Source organism: Lithobates pipiens, unplaced genomic scaffold (genome assembly GCF_037356315.1).
Source record: "Lithobates pipiens isolate NorthernLeopardFrog02 unplaced genomic scaffold, aLitPip1_a1.2 Scaffold_8, whole genome shotgun sequence".
In the NCBI taxonomy this organism is placed as follows: domain Eukaryota; kingdom Metazoa; phylum Chordata; class Amphibia; order Anura; family Ranidae; genus Lithobates; species Lithobates pipiens.
Genome location: NW_027507903.1, coordinates 590,567,550 through 590,592,618, shown reverse-complemented (window position 1 = coordinate 590,592,618; position 25,069 = coordinate 590,567,550). Strand labels below are relative to the sequence as shown.

General features: G+C 41.4%; 1 protein-coding gene across 1 annotated transcript in view; it reads left to right on the top strand.

Moving 5' to 3' along the window:
• LOC143962290 (uncharacterized) overlaps positions 1–25,069 on the top strand; it is a 315,099-nt gene that overhangs the window by 127,889 nt on the left and 162,141 nt on the right. Inside the window, 1 exon segment of the mRNA XM_077471593.1 lies at positions 4,383–5,340. Within this exon segment, the coding sequence (XP_077327719.1) occupies positions 4,383–5,340 (958 nt within the window).

Below are 25,069 nucleotides of genomic sequence, written 5' to 3'. Positions count from 1 at the left end.
ATTCTTGCTTTCATCAAGATTATCTCTATAGGGTTATGGTGGGAAGGCGCCTCCGACACCCAAAGACCAATTTTAATGTACCCGTTACTTCTATCCAAAGTCAAAGTGACACCAGAATGTATCCAAAAAATCTCTAATCTTGTTCCCAGTGCACTACATTGTGACCTCATTATTCACACTGGCTCCCCAGCTTGCAATAAAGCTAGCTTGTAGGAAAAATTTTATTTTTTTGGGCTTTATAAATTCATTTATTGCTGCAGCAGATTATAGACATGTTACAGATCTGCCACTTAACAGTTGGACTAAGGGGACCTCCTTGCCACTATATTGGAAGGAATTTTTCATTTTTAGGTTTTCACTTTAACTACTTGCTTACTGGGCACTTAAACACCCTTCCTGCCCAGACCAATTTTCAGCTTTCAGTGCTCTCACACTTTGAATGACAATTACTCAGTCATGCGACACTGTATCCAAATGAATTTTTTGGACCTCCGTGCCACTATATTGGAAGGAATTTTTCGTTTTTAGGTTTTCACTTTAAAAATCAAAAAATCAGTGCTCATTTCAAAATGACATTTTTCACAAACTTTTTTTATTGATACATGTCCCCCAGGGCAGGACCGGACCCCTGTAACCATTGTGTGTCTAATTACTTGCATTTAAGCCTTCAAAATGGGCACTTTTGATATTTATGGTTCGGGTCCCCTTGACTTTAATGGGGTTCATTATTCGGGTCCGAACAGGGGTCCGTTCGGCCTATCCCTACTCGGTAACCTATTGCCTTTTTTACAGTAGTTTGTCTATTGGTTCTACAAATAGCCAGATTTTACTACCAGGATTCACCCTCCATTGACTGGGATTTTCTACTAAGCTTGGGTTCACTGAATTGAACCAAAACAGATCCCCCTATACCTTATGGTCAGCTAACTGCTACTAATTACATTTTTCTGCAGGCAGTTCCTCTTTGAATTATTATTATTTTTTATGTTATGTAGACCAAGCTGATAGTTTGATACTAAAATTAAATATACATTTAGTATTACATATGGCTGCCTAAGTAGACATTTATCTGTAGAGACAGAACAGTATGGTTACACAGCTCATGGGGTCATGTGACTGAATCTTAATGAAGATCACAAAACATTGCTTTAAAATCTCCAGTCTCTTTTGTCATTGATAATATATGTAGAGTGTCACCTGTTGTTTATGCTAATGATGAGAGACAATTGCCATTCATTTTCAATGAAGGTACACTCCTATAGTCTTCCCTCCACATATTAGAATGTTAATGAACTTGTCCTGGCTGTGACTGCGATGAAGAGCTGAACAAAGAGAAGCTGAAACTATCTATGTAGATTGTGAAGATGCTTTTTTGTTAAGTAGATCACGCATTTTTAACCAATGGGAAGCGAGCACATTTTTGTGAATGGTGGTGAAATAAATAAAAGGTGAAACTGGACTCAGTCACTTACAAGAACTGCTGGTGAAGGGAACTACTAAGGAAGATACCAAAGGATCCTATACTACTTTATACCAGGTGGGTACATTTTTTATGATTGTACACTTGTACGGTTTAGATGATTGTATGTGTTTATCTATGAACAATGAACTGTGATCCATGGTGTCAGCAGGTGGACTACATTGCAGCACTTTTTTCTGCTGGGTTTCAATACAAAAAATCCAAGCAACAGGTGAAATAAGAATTTATACAGTATATACTTCACAGTCTATGACTTGCTAATTGAACAAAAATTCACACAACTTATTGGTTGATAATTGTCAAGTCTTTTAGTATATCAGCCTGACTGTGTCAGTGTTATCATTTTTGTATACTGTACTCTTCACTCATATAACATTGTATCACATTGGTTGTAACATTCTTATCTTAGAAAGTTCTACACCATCGTTTATTCATGATCTTGCCCCTCACCTTTATACTTTCTCACTTTACAAGCAGACGCTGTGTCTCTTAGGTCTCACCTGGAAGATAAATATACTGTATAGAGCATATTCTAAAATAGGTAAACCAAATATCTAGCAGTCCCCATAAAAAAAAAAAGTATAGTTACTGAAGCAAGGTGGGGATATATTTAATGGGACAAGGTGGTGATGGAGTGAGAGATTGAGAGTAAAAAAAAAACATGTATTGAGCTGGCATTCAGAAGGGCTGAGAAGATCACTGTACAGTTTCTATATATATATATATATATATATATATATATATATATATATATATATATATATATATAGGAAACTATCTCTCTAGCTTAGGATCTAAGATTTGTGATTTTGTTCATATTAATATTAATTAATTTAATTTAACATTAAATATTACAGCTGTCTCAAGGCACAGTTAACAGTGATTACTTTTTGATATATACAGCAGGTAAATAAAATAAGTAATGAACACGTCACCGTTTTTCTAGGTAAATCTGTTTCTAAAGGTGCTATTGACATGACATTTTCACCACATGTCGGTAACAATCCATGCAATCCATTCATACAAAAAAAAAAAGAAGTACAAAAATTTTGTTATATGTAATAACCTGAAATGACACAGTGACAATGTATTGATCAATCTAATTGAAATTTATTTAATAATTCATACAAAATACTTTCAAGATGTCTCCTGTATGGAGAAACTAGTCTTATGCATTGCTCAGGTGTGATTTTGGCCCATTCTTCTACACAGACAGTCTTCAAATCTTGAAGGTTTCATGGACATCTTCTATGAACTCTGATCTTTAGTTCTTTCCATAGATTTTATATTGGATTCAAGTCAGGTGAATGGCTGGGCCATTCTAGCAGCTTTATTTTATTTCTTTGAAACCAATTGAGAGTTTCCTTGGCTTTGTGTTTGGGGTCATTGTCTTGCTGAAATGTCCACCCTCGTTTCATCTTCATCATCTTGGTAGATGGCAGCAGATTTTTATCGAGAATGCATTGATACATTTTTTCCATTCATGCTTCCTTAATTGATACAAAGTTTGCCAGTACCATATGCTGAAAAACAGCCCCACACCATGATGTTGCCACCTCCAAACTTCACTGTTGGTATGGGAGTGATTTTGGGGTGCTGTGCAGTGCCATTTGGCCTCCAAACATGGTGTGTATTATGGCATCCAAAGAGTTCCATTTTGGTCTCATCTGACCAGACTATACTCTCCCCGTATTTCACAGGCTTTTTCTAAATTTTGTGCAGCAAACTTTAAATAAGCTCCAACATGATTTTTCTTCAGCAATGGCAGTACACACTGGAACATTCATAAGTTAGAAATCCTTCTGTAACCAAAGTCATCAATATGTTTTGCAACACTAAGGTTGCAAAGGTCTTCAGAGAGCTTGAAATGTTTCTTCTGTGACACCTTGGTAAGGAGACACTTTTTATTGGTCATCAGTTGATACCCAAACCCAAACACTGAAAAACAACCCCACACCATAATCCCCCCTACACCAAATAATTTGTACCAGTGCACAAACCAAGGTCCATAAAGACATAGATGAGCGAGTTTGGGGTGAAGGAACTTGTCTGTTCTGCACAGAATCCTGACCTTAACCCGATATAACACCTTTGGGATGTATTAGAGCAGAGACTGAGAACCAGGCCTTCTCTTCCAACATCAGTGCCTGACCTCACAAATGTGCTTCTGGAAGAATGGTCAAACATTCCCATAGACACACTCCTAAACCTTGTGGACAGCCTTCCCTGAATATTTGAAGTTGTTATAACTGCAAAGGGAGGGCCAACTCAATATTGAACCCTATGGACTAAGACTGGGATGCCATTAAAGTTCATGTGTGTGTAAAGGCAGGCGTCCCAATAATTTTGCCAATATAGTGTTTATAAATTTGTACTCTGATTGGAAAACAATCAATTCTGGTTTAGAATTCCATAATGTTATTATCAAATTGATATTAATCTGTAAGCAATATTTTTTCCATAACAATTTATTTTCATATTCCTCTAGATCTTAATCAGCACAATATAATCCATGGAGAAATCCTTCGGCAAAGCTCAGTAATCATCAGTGCATTAACACAGGAGAGAGGAATTTTTCAATACTCAGAATTTAACAAGTGCTTTTCAGAGAAGACATTTTTTTTGCCACCAGAAGAAGATTCAGAAAGGGAAAACATGTTTAAATGTTTGAAATGTGATAAGAATTTCCCAAGAAAGGCACATTTTGTTATACACATGAGGAGTCACACAGGAGAGAAGCCCTTTGGATGCTCAGAATGTGATAAGTGTTTCTCATCAAAGGGAGTTCTTGCTAAACACCAGAGAATTCACACAGGAGAGAAACCATATAGATGTCCAGAATGTACTGAGAGCTTCTCACAAATGGCATCTCTTTCTTACCACCAGAGGAAGATCCACCAAGGAGAAAAAACATTTAAGTGCACAGAATGTGACATGTGTTTCTATATGAAGTCAAGTCTTATTGTTCATCAAAGGAAACACACAGGAGTGAAGCCATTCAGATGTTCAGAATGTGATAAATGTTTTGCTAGAAAAACTACACTTAAGCAACACCAAAGGGTTCACACTGGAGAGAAGCCATTTATGTGCTCAGAATGTGACCAATGCTTTAAACGAAGTGCTCATCTTTTGAAACACAAGAAGATTCACACAGGAGAGAAGCCATTTAGATGTTCAGAATGTGACAAATGCTTTGTGGAAAAATCTAATCTTATTCAACACCAAAGAGTTCACACAGGAGAGAAGCCATATCAATGTTCAGAATGTGACAAATGTTTTGTGAAAAAAATTCATCTTACTCAACACCAAAATGTTCACACAGGAGAGAAGCCATATCAATGTCCAGAATGTGACAAATGTTTTGTGCAAAAAATTAATCTTACTCAACACCAAAGAGTTCACACAGGAGAGAAGCCGTATGGATGTCCAGAATGTGGCAAATGCTTTGGGCAAAAATCTCATCTTAATCAACACCAAAAAGTTCACACAGAAGAGAAGCTGTATAGATGTTCAGATTGTGATAAGTGCTTTGTAGGAATGAGGAATCTTGCTATGCACCAGAGGGTTCACACAGAAAAAAAAAAATTTACATGTTTGGAATGTGACATGTGTTTTAATCAAAAGACAGGTTTTATTCAACACCAGAGGATTCACACAGGAGAAAAACCATATAGATGTTTGGAATGTGACAAGTGTTTTACACAGAAGCCAAATCTTACTCGACACCAGAGGGTTCACACAGGAGAAAAACCATATAGATGTTTGGAATGTGACAAGTGTTTTACACAGAAGACAAATCTTACTCAACACCAGAGGATTCACAAAGGAAAAGAAGCCGATTCAATTAGTTAAATATGAATGTTATACATATTTCAGATGTTACATATATCTACTTAAAGCTCATCTCCAGCTTTCATTGAATTAAAATTAATTTAGAGCAAGCTGGTCCAAACTAACTATTAATTTCACTAAGATATGCATCGGCACTGCTTAACCACTTACAGGCAGCTTTGTATTTTCTGAATGAATGCAAAGCTTCCTCTGACTGGCTGAGACAGGGAATTTGATGTCATCCGCCCACCTCTCTAGTTCAGTCATTCAGAGGAAGCTTTGTATTCCTTCAGAAAATGCAAAGCTTTCTGTGAATGGCTGAGAAGCTTTTGTTCTTTGGTGTGGGACAGGAAGATCCCATCTCATTGCCACAGCACTTTATACTGTAGGTAGATGAGGCTACATACAGCTTATACAGCGCTAAGAGCAGCTGCATGTCTTAGTGATGTAAATAGTTTGTTACACCCGGTTGGTCCAAACAAACTATTTAAACATCACTAAAAGTAGGAGATAAACTTTAAATACAACAAGGAGCACAAAGAGAGAATTGCTTGATTTTCAAAATACGTATTAGCTTTTGTGCTCTAATTAAATAAAGATTATTCATTATGCTTTATATTAGTGTACATTTCATACTTGCATGGAGAACATTTGTTTTCTATTTAAATATCTTTTGTATTTTATTTTTCATTTCAATACATTTCATGAATACAAAAACATGAGGTTACAAAAGTGTGACAATATAAAAATACATCGATGTGTACTTTTCTACATTGCCTATAACCTGTGAATGAGGCATTTCTAAATGATTTTTTTTTCAATCTCTGTTTATTATGTTTTTCTCCATCACAAACACATCATAAAACAAACATGGAAAAAGAAATTCCAAAATACATAAAACAATACCATATTACATTCTATACACAAAAACAAAAACCCCTCCCTAATATATATCTAAATTCTCTCTCCGTCATCTCCAGCCTGTCTCGTCCAAAAGCCCCCTACACCAATCCTACCTTCTTGAGTTATCACACATTAACTATTCTATAACTAGTAAATAATCTGTTAACCCCTATACTTCCGTCTGATCAAACAATAAATGGTGTCAAACCGGATAACGTCAGCCATGGTTCCCACATTTCACTAAATTTATTTGTTAAATCCCTATTCTTATATACCTGCCATTCTTTTAGCAATGCATCATTTACCTGTATCCGCCATTCCGCATATGTTGGGCTTATAGAGGATATCCATTTTATTGCTATCAATTTTTGTGCAATAAATAGCATCCTATTAATGAGTATCCTAATTACTGGGGTATATAATTATTGTTCTAATTGTCCTAGCAGGCATATTCTTGGGTTTGATACACCTGATTATTGGTTTCTACCACATCCTTCCAATATCTGAACATTTTAGGGCAGTTCCAAAGCATATGCATTAAATCAGCAGATACTCTTGAACATCTTGTGCATTCCGACGTATCCCGCCTCCCCCATTTGTATAATTTAGTTGGTGTCCTTTAAGCTCTATATATTATATATAATTGGGTTAGGCATTGCTGCGGAGATACCGATGCAGACTGTACAAGTTCCAATATATACTGCCATGTTTCATCTGTCATTTTTCCAAGGTCTTTTTCCCATCCTTTTCTAGCTAAACAACTATTTGTTTTTTGTGAGTGCTCAATCATGTGACCATAAAGACTAGAGATTAAACCCCTCTTAACCTGTATCTTTGCGAAGACATCCATAAGTGGCAAATTTTGTATCTTAACTTTTTTGTCTTTAACCACTTAACCCCGGGACCAATTGTCAGCCTAAGGACCAGAGGTCTTTTTACAATTTCGCACTGCACTGCTTTAACTGGTAATTGCATGGTCATGCAATGTTGTACCCAAACGAAATTTGCGTACTTTTCTTTCCACAAATAGAGCTTACTTTTGATGGTATTTGATTGCCTCTGTGATTTTTATTTTTTGCAATATAAACGGAAAAAGACCAAAAATTTTGAAAAAACGATATTTTCTAATTTTGTTATAAGAAAAATCTAATAAACTCAATTTTAGTCATACATTTAGGCCAAAATGTATTCAGCCACATGTCTTTAGTAAAAAAAATGTCAATAAGCATATATTTATTGGTTTGCGCAAAAGTTATAGTGTCTACAAACTAGAGTACATTTTCTGGAATTTACACAGCTTTTAATTTATGACTGCCTATCCAATTTCTTGAGGTGCTAAAATGGCAGGGCAGTACAACCCCCCCAAATTACCCCATTTTGGAAAGTAGACACCCCAAGGAAATTGCTGAGAGACATATTGAGCCCATTGAATATTTTTTTTGTCCCAAGTGATTGAATAATGACAAAAAAAGTTTACAAAAAGTTGTCACTAAATGATATATAGCTCACACATGCTATGGGCATATGTGAAATTACACCCCAAAATACATTCTGCTGCTGCTCCTGAGTATGGGGAAACCACGTGTGGGACTTTTTGGGAGCCTAGCCGCATACGGGCCCCCGAAAACCAAGCACCGCCTTCAGGATTTCTAAGGGCATGAATTTTTGATTTCACTCCTCACTACCTATCACTACCTATCACAGTTTTGAAGGCCATAAAATGCCAAGATGGCACAAACCCCCCAAATGACTCCATTTTGGAAAGTAGACACCCCAAGCTATTTGCTGAGAGGCAAGTTGAGCCCATTGAATATTTTTTTGGCCCAAGTGATTAAATAATAATAACAAAAAAAATAAAAAAATTTTTTTTTACAAAAAGTTGTCGCTAAATGATATATTGCTCATACATGCCATGGTTATATGTGGAATTGCACCCCAAAATACATGTTGCTGCTTTTCCTGAGTACGGGGAGTACTCAGGAAAAATACGGAGTACTTCCTGAGACAGGAAGGCACAAGAAAAAATCATATGGAACAACAGGAGATCCAGTGGGAAGAGAGGAGAGAACATATGTATAGACCACAATGATGGGAAAAAGAAAATGGACCAGAGAAAAGAGAGGAGGCATCAAGAAAAAGAAGAAGAGAATATCAGGTGAAGGAATTTACAACCTAAGCCAAGCTATATTTAAAGAAGAACTAATGATATTCGATTTAGGCCTAAAATACACCCCAGACAAAGACCTAGATAAATTTGAGGCCTATATTGACCTACAGAAGTTTGCGAGTAAATTGAACATTAAAAATTTTTTTGCTACAAAAGAACATGCCAAAAAAGAAAAAGAATGTTTGTCTTTCAAAAATTCGAACTTTACAGAATAACTCTATTTTCAATCCCAAATTGCAATATAATGAAAGTATAATGGTTTTTAAAAAATGGTGGAAAAAGATGTAAGAGGACTGGAAATCAAAAGTTCAAAGAGGAAGGGTGTATGGAAAACGATTAAACAAATAGAGAAGAAAAAAGATATTATAATCAGACCGACGGATAAAGGGGGAGGCCTGATCATATTAAACAAACAGGATTACGTGGCTTAAATGGTGATATTGCTGAGTGCAAAAGACACATACAAGAAATTGAAGGGAAATCCCAAAGAAGAATATGAGAAAATATTGAAAAATACGTAAATAAAGAAGAAACTAAGGGAATTCTCAACAAAAAGGAAGCCAGATATTTGACCCCTAAAGCAGCCAAAACCCCAGTGGTATACTATGTCCCTAAGATACATAAGGATCAATCTCATCCACCAGGAAGACCAATAATCTGTGGCATAGACTGACTTTTCTCTAGACTGGGGGCCTATATTGATGGGTACTTGCAGCCCATGGTCATTGAAGGAAAGTCATACCTAAAAGACAGCAGATAATTAATCACAGAACTGAAAGATTTTGAAATTGGGGATGAAGACATATTGGTAACAATAGACGTCAACTCACTATATGCAAATATTAAACAAGAGGATGGACTAAGTCGTGTAGAATGGGCATTGCAAAAACAATCAGATCTAAAAAAAAGACCAAATTAATTATATCATAGAAGGTCTACGACTGGCAATGAGCCATAATTATTTTTAGTACCAAGGCACATACTATACCCAAACAAAAGGGGTAGCTATGGGGGCTAAATATGCCCCCAGCGTAGCAAACCTGTTTCTAAATCGATGGGAGGAAGAGCAAGTATATAGTGTACCCAGAAAAAACTCAAATATTATCGATGATATCATCATCATCTGGGGTGGCACACCAGATGAATTACAAAATGTATTTGAGGAAATCAACCATAACATATATGATATCACCTTTTCAGGGAATTGGAATAAACAAAGTATTGACTATTTAGACCTACAGATATTTAAACATGATGGATCTTTAGGCACACACACTTTTTTTAAATCCACAGATCACAATGGGTATATCCCAACTACCAGTTGCCATCACCCTCAGTGGATAAAGAATATACCCAAGGGTCACCTCATGCGGCTGTATAGAAACTGCAGTAATAACACTGATTTTGACAAACAGACTGAAGTGATTATAAAGAGTTTTAAGACAAAAGGTTATAATAGACAGCACAAGGCCCTGGAACACATAATAAGGAAATATTGGCCCATTCTGCAATCAGATAGTGAGCTGAAAACCGTGTTACCAAACAAACGTTCATTCATTTATAGAAAAGCACCAACTCTGAGAAACAAACTGGTGAAGAACGCCATAGACCCTCAAAAACACATCAAAATATTTGAAAGCCTGAAAGGTTTTTTCAAATGTGGAAAGTGTCTTCCATGCAAGACCAGTAAGAAAACCAACAGAAAGATATTAAATTTCATATCCACTACAAACGGAAACGAATACAAAATCAATGAATTGATCACTTGTAAAGCACTTACGTTACTTACGTCATTGAATGTCCGTACCACAAACAATATGTGGGGAGAACCACATGACAGAATGTGAAACAAAAAAGTGTAGCGCTAAACAGGTGAGTAAAAACACACTAGATACAATTTATCAGCAAATGTGAACCACCTGTGTTAAACCATAGAGGAGTTACACACTTGTTGTGAAATCAGTGTAAACAACACTATGTGTGCTCTAATATCCTCAACGGAATGTACATACAACTTATATATGAACAAAATATAATACAATAACATGATATGAATCGAAAAAAATAAAAGTTGAGTAGTGTTCGATATATCAGTCTGTGCAAGAATCTTCGTATATTATTAAAGCAAAGTCAGCCAATTTTCTCTTGAAAACCTTGAATTGGGATGGCATAAAAATCAACGACAGAAATCTGCTTGTCTGTGGTGATATCTGAAGACACCGCACTTAATAGAAATAAGGTAGACACCCTTACCAGAAATGTTGGACCCACCTGCCTTTCGACAGTGGGTCTACCAGGCGTATCGTCCCAAAGGGACTTTGCTCCAATTCCTCATGGAATGGGTCCCAGCATCTGGTCCTCCAATAGACGTCCTCAGTCACAAGTGGAGGTAGGTGATCCAAGCTGTTGACAACCGATGTTTTCCACAATCGAGGGTGGTGGTATTTCCAGGGCCAGGTGTATCCAGGCTCTAATTTCAGATGAAAACTCAAGCGGAATAAAAAAAAACTAAAAAAGAAAAAGAGAAGGGGGCTCCGGATAGTGTAGGTCAAAATAAACCAGATTGGTTTTATTAAAATTATACGTGTTTTGACAGGTATAAAAAGTGATCACAAAAGACAAAAATCGAATAAAAAAGCAATGTAGGTTGCAAGTAATGCTTCCCAATGCGTTTTGACACAAGCAGTCATCAACAGGGGCATACTATGTCCCCCCACATTGCTACTCATATAAATGCAATGCTCTAAACCTGGTCCTACCCATAAAAGTGGGCGGAACAGGAAATTGACATAAATGAGATGCTAATATATTCCACATATGTACGGAACAATCCATTGGTAAATTTACTTCAATTAAGATTTTAAATCTGTATCAACAGTGAAATTACAATCTAATATTATCAGCATTCCCATTATGACATGAACAGAGATCAACATAGCACTAAAGATTGACCAAACAAAAATTATAATCATTTTGACTTATCTCCTCCATTCACTGTGTCCCCAACTGACAGAAGTTAGAAAACATACTTCTGGGGTCACAGCATTTAGTCTAACAATAAGCCAGGAAAAAATAGAATTACTATATAAGCCAATAATCTAAATAAAACACCCAGATAGGAATAAGTATATAACCTGATATTTCACTGAAATGTATACTATAATAATGAGTATGGACATATTTATCTGTGGATGTTGGGTATACTGAAACTGATTGCTCTCAATTTTGAGGCCAGTACGACTGGCATCCATTTCTTGGACTTGAAGATTAACGTAGTCAATAGTAACTTTGAACTTAAGATGTTTTTCAAGCCCACCGATAGAAATGGATATATCCCAGTGGATAGCTGCCACCATCAACAGTGGCTAAAATCGGTCCCACGCGGCCAATTTTTATGGTTGCGCCACAATTGTACCAACATTAGGGACTTTTTCCAACAGTGTGAAATCCTTAAATCCAGATTTCTGGAAAAAGGATATAGATCCATAGATCTGGATGCCGATATTTTATCCGCATCAAGGGTAACCAGGGCCTCCCTGTTGGAGACAAAATCCAAAGCTATACAAAACGATAAACATAGGTGGTCATTTCTTACAACCTTCTCTACTCAGCACAGTAGAGATTAAAATAATTTTTAATCGACACTGGAAAATGCTCCGCAGTGACAGGATTTTGGGGAATTCTATCCCCGAACAAGCAGGGTTATATTTAGGGGTGCACGGTCTGTTCAGGGAGCTATTACTCCCAACACAATAGATCTCCTTTTTTCCTGAAAATAAGGGCTTCTTCCCCTGCGGGAAGTGCAATGTATGTTCACATAATGCGTTAGGAAGGAGAGGAAAAATTGAAACCTTCATGTCCACCGTTACTCACAAGACTTATTCCATTAAACGATTTACTACGTGCGTAACAAGGTTTATTGTTTATTTGATTACGTGCCCCTGCAAAAAACAATATGTGGGTCGCACAATTAGAAATTTTTCCATCAGGGTCAATGAGCATATAGCCAAAATTAAAAAGGGTTGTGATAAACATACTGTCCCTAGACATTTCCTAGAACATCATGGGAGAAATCCAACAGGTACCCAATTCCAAATTATAGACCACTTTGTTCCGAATTGGAGGAGGGATTTGTGCGTGCAGGGCGTATCGTGCCTTGAGTCTTTTTGGATCCATGAACTCAGGTGTTATGCGCCCCACGGCATGAATACTGACTGGGATGTCAATTGTTTTATTAATCAGGCTTGATTCACCAGTTCCTTTGCGGGATACAATATTAAATGCTAGGAGTCTGCAGAAATGCTGGATTCATTAGTACCCCACTGTTGTATTGTGTGAGTGGTGACGTATTCTGTGGGTATTTCTATTCCCCACGGATGCTTCTCCATTCATTATAATCTCATTCTGGGTAAGTGCAGATTATTGTAATATCTTACTATGATGATTCCCTATTCTATATATGGGAGGCTCTGTCTTCTGTTTTTTTGTTGTTGTTGTTGTTATATTCCTCTGTCTTCACTCTATATACCATTTTTTGGAAGTTGCTTCCAGTAACTTTTACTCATGATGGTGCTTTGTGGTCATGAAGCACCAACATGAGAAAAATTCATATAGAAGGGACACCATTATGCAGACCAGTTCACGGTTATGCCCCTTCACTTGCTCTTATTTTGTCTAAGTGTCTCTACCCTTGCAGTGGATAGGGCACTGTGACTGGCTGTTGGCTATTCTGAGTTTGGTACACCATGCCGTCCGACGTCACGTGATGCATTTGCATAATGGAGACGCCACTGTGCAGACCAGTCATGGTTACGCCCCTTTTTGAGTTCCTGCTTTATCTAGGTGCCTCTATCCTAGCACAAGATGGGGCACTATACTAACTATGTGTAATAATGCTACTATAATATGATTTTTATATAATAATGCTACTATAATATGAATTTGATTATGTTATTATCATATTTTTCAATTTTGTGTATTATAACATTGATTTATCATTCATTTATTTACTGTACTATCTCCCCGTGCATCGCCAATAAATTATTATTTTATTGATTGATTTAATTGACCCTCAGTGTCTTTTTACATATAAAGTCCCGCTGCTGCCCCCTCATTGTCCCTTCTTCCCTTCTTTTTGTCCAATAAATGGTGGGTGCCCTGATGCTATAAAAAAACGAACTAACCGTAACACTTATACAGTGATCACTGGTGAAAGGGTTAACTCTAGGGGCAATCAGGGGGTTAAAACCTTTATTAGGTAATATATGGGGGTACATGACACTATATAAAAACCTGACGGGGAACCTAAATAACTAAATAACTAACTGGCTAACCAGCGTCACCAGTGACACTCATACGGTGATCACTGGTGAAAGGGTTAACTCTAGGGGCAATCAGGGGTAGGGATGAGCCGAACACCCCCCGGTTCGGTTCGCACCAGAACTTTCGAACGGACCCCAAATTCGAACGAACTTTAGAACCCCATTGACGTCTATGGGACTCGGATGTTCGAAATTAAAAAGTGCTAATTTTAATGGCTAATATGCAAGATACTGTCCTAAAAAGGGTTTGGGGACCTGGCTCTTGCCCCAGGGGACATGGGTCAATGCCTAAAATGTTTTTAAAAATGGCCGTTTTGGCGGGAGCACTGATTTTAATGATGATTAAAGTGAAAAAAAGTGAAATATTCCTTTAAATATGGTGCCTGGGGGGTGTCTGTAGTATGCCTGGGAAGTGCCACGTGTTTCCCGTGTTTAAAACAGTCCCTGCACAAAATGACATTAAACAGAAATAACATCATTGAAAATTGCTTGCGGTTTTAATGTTATATCTGGGTCCTGCAATATGGTTGAAAATCATTGAGAAAAATGGCATGGGTAGCCCTCCCTGCCCATTACCAGCCCCTTTGGGTCTTGTACGCATATCAAGGGGAACCCTGTACCCATATTAAAAAAAGGAAATGCGTGTGGCCCCCAGGCCCTATATACTAAGAACAGCAGTATACAGGCGGTGCAAACAAGACAGGGACTGTGTAGGTTTGTTGTGTTAAGTTGAATCTGTTTGTAATTTTCAACTGGTACATTTTTAAAGTGTAGCTCCAGTCAAAAAAACAATTTTTAAGCTTTTTGGAAAACATAGGGAAGGGTTATAACCCCTGTATAATTTGTTTTGTCGTTGATCTTTTTTCATCTCACTTGCTGTTGTCTCCTTCCATTTGCAAGTAGGAGATGTTTGTAAGTTGGATGTTTGAAAGTAGGGGCCTGCCCTATATGCTCTGCAGAAATGGCGGAACAAGGTGTTGGTTTTGCCACAACATTGTAAGCCCTCAAAGTGACTCTTGCTGGGCGCTGGAGCGCCCTGCTGTGAACGATTATATCAAGAATTGTAATTATATGCCATTGTTGAACAGTGGTAGAAAAATTGACCTTTGGTGGTTGTGGTGCTGGTGCCACAACACTATAAGTCCTCACAGTTACTCTGGGTGGGCACAGGAACGGGCCCTCCTGTGAAATATTATATCAAGAATTGTAATTACATGTCCCTGTTAAACAGGGGCAGAAAAATTGGGCCTTAGGCACTGGTGCTGGTGCCACGACACTGCAACTTCTCCCATATACTCTAGTTTTATTGCAGGAATTAGCCCTGCTGCAAAGCATTGCATCAAAAATTGTACTTAAACGCCCCTGTTAAACAGGGGCAGAAAAATTGGGCTAATGGCATCACCCAGAACCAGAAATGTTCTTCCAACATATCAGCGGAGGAGGAAGAGGATAGACAATCAACATAACAGGACAGTCACTCAGCATCAGCATAGGCAGTCTTGAAGGGATGTGATATTTCCCCAAAAAATTATTCGGTTACATCAGCTTCAGGTGCTTGGTAGCTGTGGGTGATCCAAGACTGATTCATCTTGATGAAGGTCAGTCGATCAACTGATTCGGTGGACAGGCGCACCCTGTGATCGGTAACAAAGCCACCAGTAGCACTGAAGGTGCGTTCCGAAAGAATGCTGGATGCAGTACAGACCAGTAGCTCAATTGCATACTGTGCAAGCTCTGGCCAGTGATCCATCCTCAAGACCCAGTAAGCCAGAGGATTTTCGGTGGGAAAGGTGTCCAAGTTTGACCTTGCCCCTAGGTATTCCTGCACCATGTAAATCAGACGCTGGCGATGCTTGCTGGAACCGATCATTCCTTGGGGCTGCGGACTAAAAAATTGTCTGAAAGCATCAGTCAGACGGCCACCTTCTCCACCGCTACTTCTAACCGATGCCTCAGCAACACGTTGTCCAGGACCAGGAGTTGGAACCTCCCAGTCTCTGGGAACGCGTTGCACAGACCTTTCTGCAAGGCCTCCTGGAGATGTCTCATCCTCTGCTCCCTCTGCGATGGCAAGATAAGGTCGGCAACCTTACCCTTGTACCGTGGATCAAGGAGAGTGGCCAGCCAGTAATGGTCCCTCTCCTTGAGCCGAAGAATACGAGGATCCTTCCGCAGGCTTTGCAGGATCAGGGAGGCCATGCAGCGTAGGTTAGCTGAGGCATTTGGTCCGGAGTCCTCTGCGTCACTAAGGACAACATGATCCGCAGCTACCTCCTCCCAGCCACGTACAAGTCCATGTGTTTCTTGGGACTGTAAATCATCCCTACAAGACTGCTGCTGCTGCTGATGCTGAGTGCCAGCCTCCACCTCCATGCTGACACAATCATCCTCCTCCTCCTCTTCCTCCTCCTCATCCTCTTCCTGTGTGATGGGTGGCACAGCAGGAACACTGTCTGGATAAAGGGAGCCTTGAGAAGCAAGGAAGTCCTCCTCTTCCTGCCTCTGTTCTGCCTCAAGTGCCCTGTCCATTATTCCACGCAGCGTATGCTCCAAGAGGTGGACAAGAGGTACAGTGTCACTGATGCATGCACTGTCATGCACTGCTCACCATCCTTGTGGCCTCCTCAAATGGTGACAGGACAGTGCATGCATCCCTGATCATGCCCCACTGGCGTGGTGAGAAAAAACCGAGCTCCCCTGACCCTGTCCTGGTGCCGTAGTCGCACAGGTACTCATTGATGGCCCTCTGCTGTGTGTGCAGCCGCTGCAGCATGGCTAACGTTGAGTTCCACCTGGTGGGCATGTCACATATAAGGCGGTTCTTGGGCAGGTTCAACTCCTTTTGGAGCTCTGCCAGCCGAGCACAGGCATTAAATGATCGGCGGAAATGAACACAGACTTTCCTGGCCTGCTTCTGGACATCCTGTAAGCCCGGGTACCTGCCCAAGAACCGCTGCACCACCAGGTTAAGGACGTGAGCTACACAGGGCACATGGGTCAGTTGTCCCTGTCGGAGGGCGGAGAGGAGGTTGGTGCCATTGTCGCAAACCACCATTCCTGGCTTAAGCTGGTGTGGCATCAACCACTTCTCGGCCTGCCCCTGCAGAGCTGACAAAATATCTGCCCCAGTGTGGCTCCTGTCCCCCAAACAAACCAGCGCAAGCACGGCATGGCATCGTTTTGCCTGCGTACTTGCGTAGCCCCTGGAACGCCTACGGAGCACCGCTGGTTCTAAGGACAGAACATTTTCCAGCCAGAGTCCGCCTTTAGTCATCCGAGCATCTCCTATGGTATTTGAACAACAAAGATGAACAACAAAGATTTCCATGTTAAAGCTGTAGTCATCACATCATTAGGATAGGATATAGGGCAGGGTATGGATGGGGTGTAGGGTATGACTAGGGTGGGCATTTCTTCATGTGAATAGGGCTGTGGGTGAATGCAGGCTGGCTGGGGAAGATACTCCTCATCTGACATGAGTAGTCACAGAATGTACCTGATCAATTCAGGCCTTAACCATTGGAGATATTAAAAATAATATTCTTAATTGACTCAAACATAAGTAAAATATGCAGGAATGAAAATGTTTCTCAGCAAGGGTTTTCATTATATAGCTTCAATATATTTAACTAAACATTTTCCCAAATCCAGTATTATAGCAGAACTTCAACAAAACTTAAACCTCTTTAGTTTCTTCTATTCCCTGGACCTAAGTGGACCCGAGGGACTTAGGACAGAACATTTTACCAAAACATATATTCTGACTCAGAAGTCTCCCAACTTTGCTAATATATCTGATCATCAGCAACAAACAAAACATTGATGGATAAACAACATTTCATCACCAACACTCTATGACTGACACCCTGGGAATTCAGAAGGTAGATATCCAGAATAGTCATTCTGATTGCTTATTTCAAATAAATCCTTCCCATCACATTCTAGTACCCCATGGACTCAGTATATGCAGCAATGTAGCTTGATTACAGTAATTTTAATTTCAGGAACTTCTTCAAACATCTTTTCAAATTTTCACCCTTCCTTTACCAAAATCCCTTTATCAATTCTTTTAATTTAATTTAACTCCACACTTTTAGGGAAAGTATAACATGGGCCTAAACACAATATGAGACACCCTGTTGTGCACATTCCAGACACACATACAACAACTCTCTTTCATCCCACATTCATTTGCCCATTCCGTTCATCCTTCATTTCATCCATAACACCTTCAAACCTTAATATTTTTCTCTCTAGTGTCCGGAATTACAGAACACAGTTACTTCTCTTTTTCTTTACTAACCACAATTCCTCTGGCGTAGCGCCTGGAATATACTACTTCCCTTTTATTTACTTTCGAATTCTGGATTTCTTAATTATAATATTCTCAACCCTGTCAAAATCAATATTTTAAAATCATTATTAATACAGCCTAACCACTATTAAAACCATTTTGCACAAATATAGCACATTTTCTGTTATCAGAAAAAAAACACACTTTAACTCTAATAATGTAAGGATAGGCAACCACACCCAAAATAGTCTTAAAGTCAGACTCTAAAAATTTGCATCTGATCAGATTCCTTTAAAAAAAACATTTGGTAATTTTATCAGTGACACGTCACATTCCCCTTTTAATGTTCCCAATTTACTATGGAGTGGATATGGGCTTAATATATGCCCAACACATTTCATGAATAGACTGACACTAGTTACAACATTTTAACAATAAACATGTACCTTTTATAGATAACTTTTCTGAATCAGATCCTTCTTTAACATTCATTTTCCACCTCAGCAAGTCGCTGACTTGCTGACCATGGAATGCAAATATAGAAGTATGCTCCCCACAAAAACCGTGGTTAAAGTATGGTTGATAGTTTGTTCCCCTCTTCCACCCAAAACAAGATACAGATGAGTACCCTACTCTGTCCCTTTCACCTTCCCACTTTAGCAAAGCTCTCTGTCTTGGCAGGATCATAGGACATAAATCAACTACCCAACAATTTATCTGAATTCAGAAAATAAAAACAATCTTATACTCTAAATTGGAATTCCAAGACAAGACAAAAATTCACATACACATAAAATTAAGCATTTCTCTCCATTAACCAGTTCCCTCTACCCAGGTGTCCATCTCATGAAACTGCGAACAGGGCGACCCAAGGACTGCCACTGATTACAGTCCACAACCAGTCCATGAAACAGAGACAGTCGTGGGAGAAGTGTTTAAACATGTTCTCCCTCCGATGATTGCTGCACTCTGACAATCCTCACTGATCAACACAGAAACAGTCAGTCCATGAAGCTGCGACCCTAGCGCCTCACCAGAGATCCAGGTCAGAATTCACACCCCCAAACCCACCAGCTCAGAGGTGGAGAATCGGAGAGCGATGAGGGAATCTGGGGGAATCCGAGGGGGAAGCAGGAAGATTCATAATCTCCCTCTACCTAACGCAGACCCCCAAAACAGTAAACATGTCCCCCTGTCAGTGCATCCAGCAGCAATTTAATCACTGCCCAATAAACCAACATTTTGGTGTCTCCATGAATCTCTGGTACTGTAATTCCGCAAAAGTCTCACGAGACCCCAGCATCGGGGCTGCTCATTGCACAACATGGGGTGCTTTCAACAAGGTCTCTAGCCTCCCCACCAGCTCTCTCTCTTTTTACCCTCGGTTGACCCTTTTTTCCGTGCCCGTTGCCAAATAGGGATCTGTACATTCTACCAACCCACTTGTACCGACTCATTATAACTTCAGCAAACAACAGTAAAATAAACAAATAATCAACAAACAAACAGACAAACAGGGTAACTCTACACTAAAAAATCCCTATTTTAACAACACCATTTATCTGATAATCCAAATGAAACTAGCTGTGACACTTTAAAAGTCCTTGTTTTAAACAAAACTCTGTGTTAATTTCCTTACCTGCCCAAAACCTCCTATACCGGCTGTCCTTTAAAATCATTTCCTCAACGCAAGTAAAAATGTCCCCTTTAAATCTCAAAACACACTCTGCTAACTTCCCGTTTTTAAATGTACTTTCCTTCACTTTTTTTTTCTTTCTCTGTGTCAGTTCTAAAATGACGTTGAAACCCGGCTTGTATAAAAAGAACAATGCATTGAAAAACCTTGCTAAATGCACACCTTCCTTTAATAAATAACTCAAATCTCTCCTTTACCTTCTTACTTCACTTACTTTACCCTCAACAATTGTAGGATATTCTTAATTAACACCTTACTAACTTACTTAAATCTCATCACTCCTGGGCATTCTTCCAAAATACCCACCTGTCAAATCAACCCCATTCCACCTAACACATACATTTTACAACAGCCTGGTCCGTCACACAATTCTCTTAACTAAAATTTAGCTGGCCAGGGTTGTGTCTGTCAAAGCTTTAACGTTTGACCACACCCTGCCAAGTCCTAAATTCCTAAATCCCTAAATTCCAAAATCTCAGCAGTGCCTCCATTCTGTTGTGATTAAAATGGTATTTCTATATATCTGACAAAGACCAGCTAGAGGTACTGTATAACTAACGCAATTACAATACTCATGAAACCCTTCACTTAATACTGCAGTCCTAAGGAGACAACAAGAAAAACGTGAGCCAAGATTACAGTTCAGCAGTTGTCTAGTGTATTGTGGGAGGGGCTGCATTTTATATGCACCCTTATCAGCCAATCATTGTATAGAACATGGGTGTGGTTAATACAGAGGCATACATTACTCATCATCATTACATATCATTACATATCGTTACTCATGTCATCTGCTTCTGAATCACAGTCATGGGATATGTGGCTCAGACATATTGTGACACAATCTCTTTATTTAGACAGCACAGAACAAAACTGCCTATGCAAGCTATATTTTCTTATGTGCATGTTTACAGAAAAACTGCCTATGTCTGCAGATTAGGGATGAGCTTCGTGTTCGAGTCGAACATACGTTCGACTCGAACATCGGCTGTTCGTCCGTTCGGCAAATTCTGAACGTTATGGGCCGTTCGCGCCAAATTCGTGTGGTGCTCACGGCCCACAATGCACTGCGATGGTGCCAGCACAGCGGCCTTGTGTAGTGTGTTGGCGTCTGAAGCAGTTAGTAGGTGTTCTGTGTACCTTCAACACAGTATACACGGATTGTTATCGGACGCTTTTTCGATCTTGCTCTTCTGTAGTGGTTGTTGTCTGCGTGCCCCGACCGCAGTATACACCGCTATTTTCACCTCACCTATATAGCTAGCGATATATCTATCTTTTATAATAGAGCTTGCAGTCAGTGTTAGGAGCTTGTGCGTGCTGTCTGCATGCTCTGTACCCAGTACACACCGCTATATCCACCTACATAGCTCTTCTCTATTTGAGCCATCTGCCATCTGCAGGAGTTATTGGAAGTTGTGTGTGCCTCCAGCACAGCACAGTATACATCTGTATTTATCCTTTATTGCTGGTGTTCTATAATAAAGGCATCTGCAGGAGTTAGTGGGTGCTGTGTGCCTCCAGCACAATATACACCTGTATGTACCCTTTATTGCTATTCTCTAATAGAGCCATCTGCAGGGCTTAGTGGGTGTTGTGTGCCTCTAGTACAGTATACCCCTTTATCTACCCTTTATTGCTGGTGTTCTATAATAAAGGCATCTGCAGGAGTTAGTTGGTGTTGTGTGCCTCTAGCACAATATACACCTGTATCTACCCTTTATTGCTGTTCTCTAATAGAGCCATCTGCAGGGCTTAGTGGGTGTTGTGTGCCTCCAGTACAGTATACCCCTTTATGTACCCTTTATTGCTGGTGTTCTATAATAAAGGCATCTGCAGGAGTTAGTGGGTGTTGTGTGCCTCCAGCACAATATACACTACCCAATTGCTGTTTTACCCAACTCCCTTCAGGCCATTACCATGTCTGGAAGGCCAGCAAGGAGAGGCAGACAGGCTCGAGCCGATAAAAGAGGGCAAGCAGGCTCTGTGTCTAGAGACAACAGTGCTGGTCGTGGACGCGGTGCATCGTCATCATCAGCACGTGGCCATGGGACATGCTTGTCCTTCTTTTCGGCAGCTGGACATGTTGAGCCGCAACATGCCAACGACTTGGTAGAGTGGATGACCAAGCCCTCTTCATCCTCCTCGTCCTCTCTCACCCAGTCTCAGGGTACTAGCAAAGCAGCTGCCAACGCATCGTCTTCCCTCGTCTCAATGTCATCATCAGTGACTCCTTCCCTAGACCCACCACGTCCTCCTGAGGGGTCTCCTGAACTCTTTGAGCACAGTTTTGGGTACATGCTCCAGGAGGATGCCCAGTGTTTCGTGGGCTCTGATGATGACACTCAGCTAGAGGAAGGCAGTAGCGTGAGCGCAGAGAGAGGGGATGCTCTAGAAGGACAGCAATCTGGCAGTCATGTTCCACAAGCTGCAGCATACTGCCAGGTTTGCTACAGCGATGAAGAGGGAGGGGATGATGAGGGCACTGATTCCACGTGGGTGCCTGGTAGGAGAGAGGAGGAAGAGGAGGAGGAGGCACATGTCCAATGAGGCAGGATGCCCTCCGGGGGCCAGCTTAGGGGCAGCACACCGTCTGAATCACACCGCAGAGCTCCACCTGTGCAGGGCGCTGCCTCTGCACGTTATTCTAAAAGTTCTTTGGTGTGGGCCTTTTTTGAGACGAGTGCATCAGATCGCACCGCTGCTATTTGCAACATATGTCTCAAGCGTATCTCGCGTGGCCAAAACATCAGCCGCTTGGGCACCACATGCTTGACCAGACATATGTTGACCTGCCATGCAGCTCATTGGCAAGCGTACCTCAAAGACCCACACCAAAGAACAAAGCGGATCTCTCCTTGCTCCTCATCAGCTGGCATCTCCAACCCCACTAGACCTTCAGTCCTCTCTGAAACCTGCTCTGAGAGGAATGAAGGTGTAGAATTAGGTGTGTCACAGCCAAGTGCTTCCGGGCACTCTGCTAGCAGTACACCCACGTCAGATTATAGCAGGCAAATGTTCCTGCCCCAGCTGCTGGACCGGCAAAAGAAGTTCACTCCCAGCCATCCACATGCCCAGCGGTTGAATGCTAGCTTGGCTAAATTGCTAGCACTTCAACTGCTGCCTTTTCAGTTGGTAGACTCGGCCCCCTTCCGTGAGTTTGTACAATGTGCGGTTCCTCAGTGGCAGGTCCCCAAACGCCACTTTTTCTCATGGAAGGTGATTCCGGCTCTCTACCGGCATGTGGAAGGCAATGTCCTTGCCTCGCTGGACAGGACGGTCAGCGGTTAGGTGCATATTTCTGCTGATTCATGGTCCAGTAGGCATGGACAGGGACGTTACCTGTCTTTCACGGCCCATTGGGTCACTCTTCTGGCAGCTGGGAAGGATGCAGGACAAGGTGCAGTAGTGTTGGAGGTTGATCCGCCACCACACCTCCAAAATGCTACTACTGGTTGTGACACACCTCTCTCCTCCACCCCCTCCTCTTCTTCTTCCTCCATGGCCTCTTCCAGTGCTCTGTCCTCAGAACCAGCGGTGCTCCGTAGGCGTTCAAGGGGCTACGCAAGTACGCAGGCAAAACGATGCCATGCCGTGCTTGTGCTGGTTTGTTTGGGGGACAGGAGCCACACTGGGGCGGATGTTTTGTCATCTCTGCAGGGGCAGGCCGAGAGGTGGTTGACGCCACGCCAGCTTAAGCCAGGAATGGTGGTTTGTGACGATGGCACCAACCTCCTCTCCGCCCTCCGACAGGGACAACTGACCCATGTGCCCTGTGTAGCTCACGTCCTTAACCTGGTGGTGCAGCGGTTCTTGGGCAGGTACCCCGGCTTACAGGATGTCCTGAAGCAGGCCAGGAAAGTCTGTGTGCATTTCCGCTGATCATTTAATGCCTGTGCTCGGCTGACTGAGCTCCAAAAGGATTTGAACCTGCCCAAGAACTGCCTTATATGCGACATGCCCACCAGGTGGAACTCAACGTTAGCCATGCTGCAGCGGCTGCACATGCAGCAGAGGGCCATCAATGAGTACCTGTGTGACTACAGTACCAGGACAGGGTCAGGGGAGCTCGGTTTTTTCTCACCACACCAGTGGGGCATGATCAGGGGTGCATGCACTGTCCTGTCACCGTTTGAGGAGGCCACAAGGATGGTGAGCAGTGACAGTGCATGCAGCAGTGACACTACCTCTTGTCCACCTCTTGGAGCATACGCTGCGTGGAATAATGGACAGGGCACTTGAGGCAGAACAGAGGCAGGAAGAGGAGGACTTCCTTGCCTCTCAAGGCCCCCTTTATCCAGACAGTGTTCCTGCTGTTCCACCCATCACACAGGAAGAGGATGAGGAGGAGGAAGAGGAGGAGGAGGATGATTGTGTCAGCATGGAGGTGGAGGCTGGCACTCAGCATCAGCAGCAGCAGCAGTCTTGTAGGGATGATTTACAGTCCCAAGAAACACGTGGACTTGTACGTGGCTGGGAGGAGATAGCTGCGGATCATGTTGTCCTTAGTGACCCAGAGGACTCCGGACTGAATGCCTCAGCTTACCTACGCTGCATGGCCTCCCTGATCCTGCAAAGCCTGCGGAAGGATCCTCGTATTCTTCGGATCAAGGAGAGGGACCATTACTGGCTGGCCACTGATCCACGGTACAAGGGTAAGGTTGCTGACCTTATCTTGCCATCGCAGAGGGAGCAGAGGATGAGACATCTCCGGGAGGCCTTGCAGAAAGGTCTGTGCAATGCGTTCCCAGAGACTGGGAGGTTACAAACTCCTGGTTCTGGACAACGTGTTGCTGAGGCATCGGTCAGAAGGAGCGGTGGAGAAGGTGGCCGTCTGACTGATGCTTTCAGACAATTTTTTAGTCCGCAGCCCCAAGGTATGATCGGTTCCAGCAACCATCGCCAGCGTCTGATTTACATGGTGCAGGAATACCTAGGGGCAAGGTCAGACTTGGACACCTTTCCCACCGAAAATCCTCTGGCTTACTGGGTCTTGAGGATGGATCACTGGCCAGAGCTTGCACAGTATGCAATTGAGCTACTGGCCTGTCCTGCATCCAGCGTTCTTTCGGAACGCACCTTCAGTGCTGCTGGTGGCTTTGTTACTGATCACAGGGTGTGCCTGTCCACCGAATCAGTTGATTGACTGACCTTTATCAAGATGAATCAGTCTTGGATAACCCACAGCTACCAAGCACTTGAAGCTGATGTAACCGAATAATTTTTTTTGAAATATCACATCCCTTCAAGACTGCCTATGCTGATGCTGAGTGACTGTCCTGTTATGTTGATTGTCTATCCTCTTCCTCCTCCGCTGATATGTTGGAAGAACATTTCTGGTTCTGGGTGATGCCGTCAGCCTAATTTTTCTGCCCCT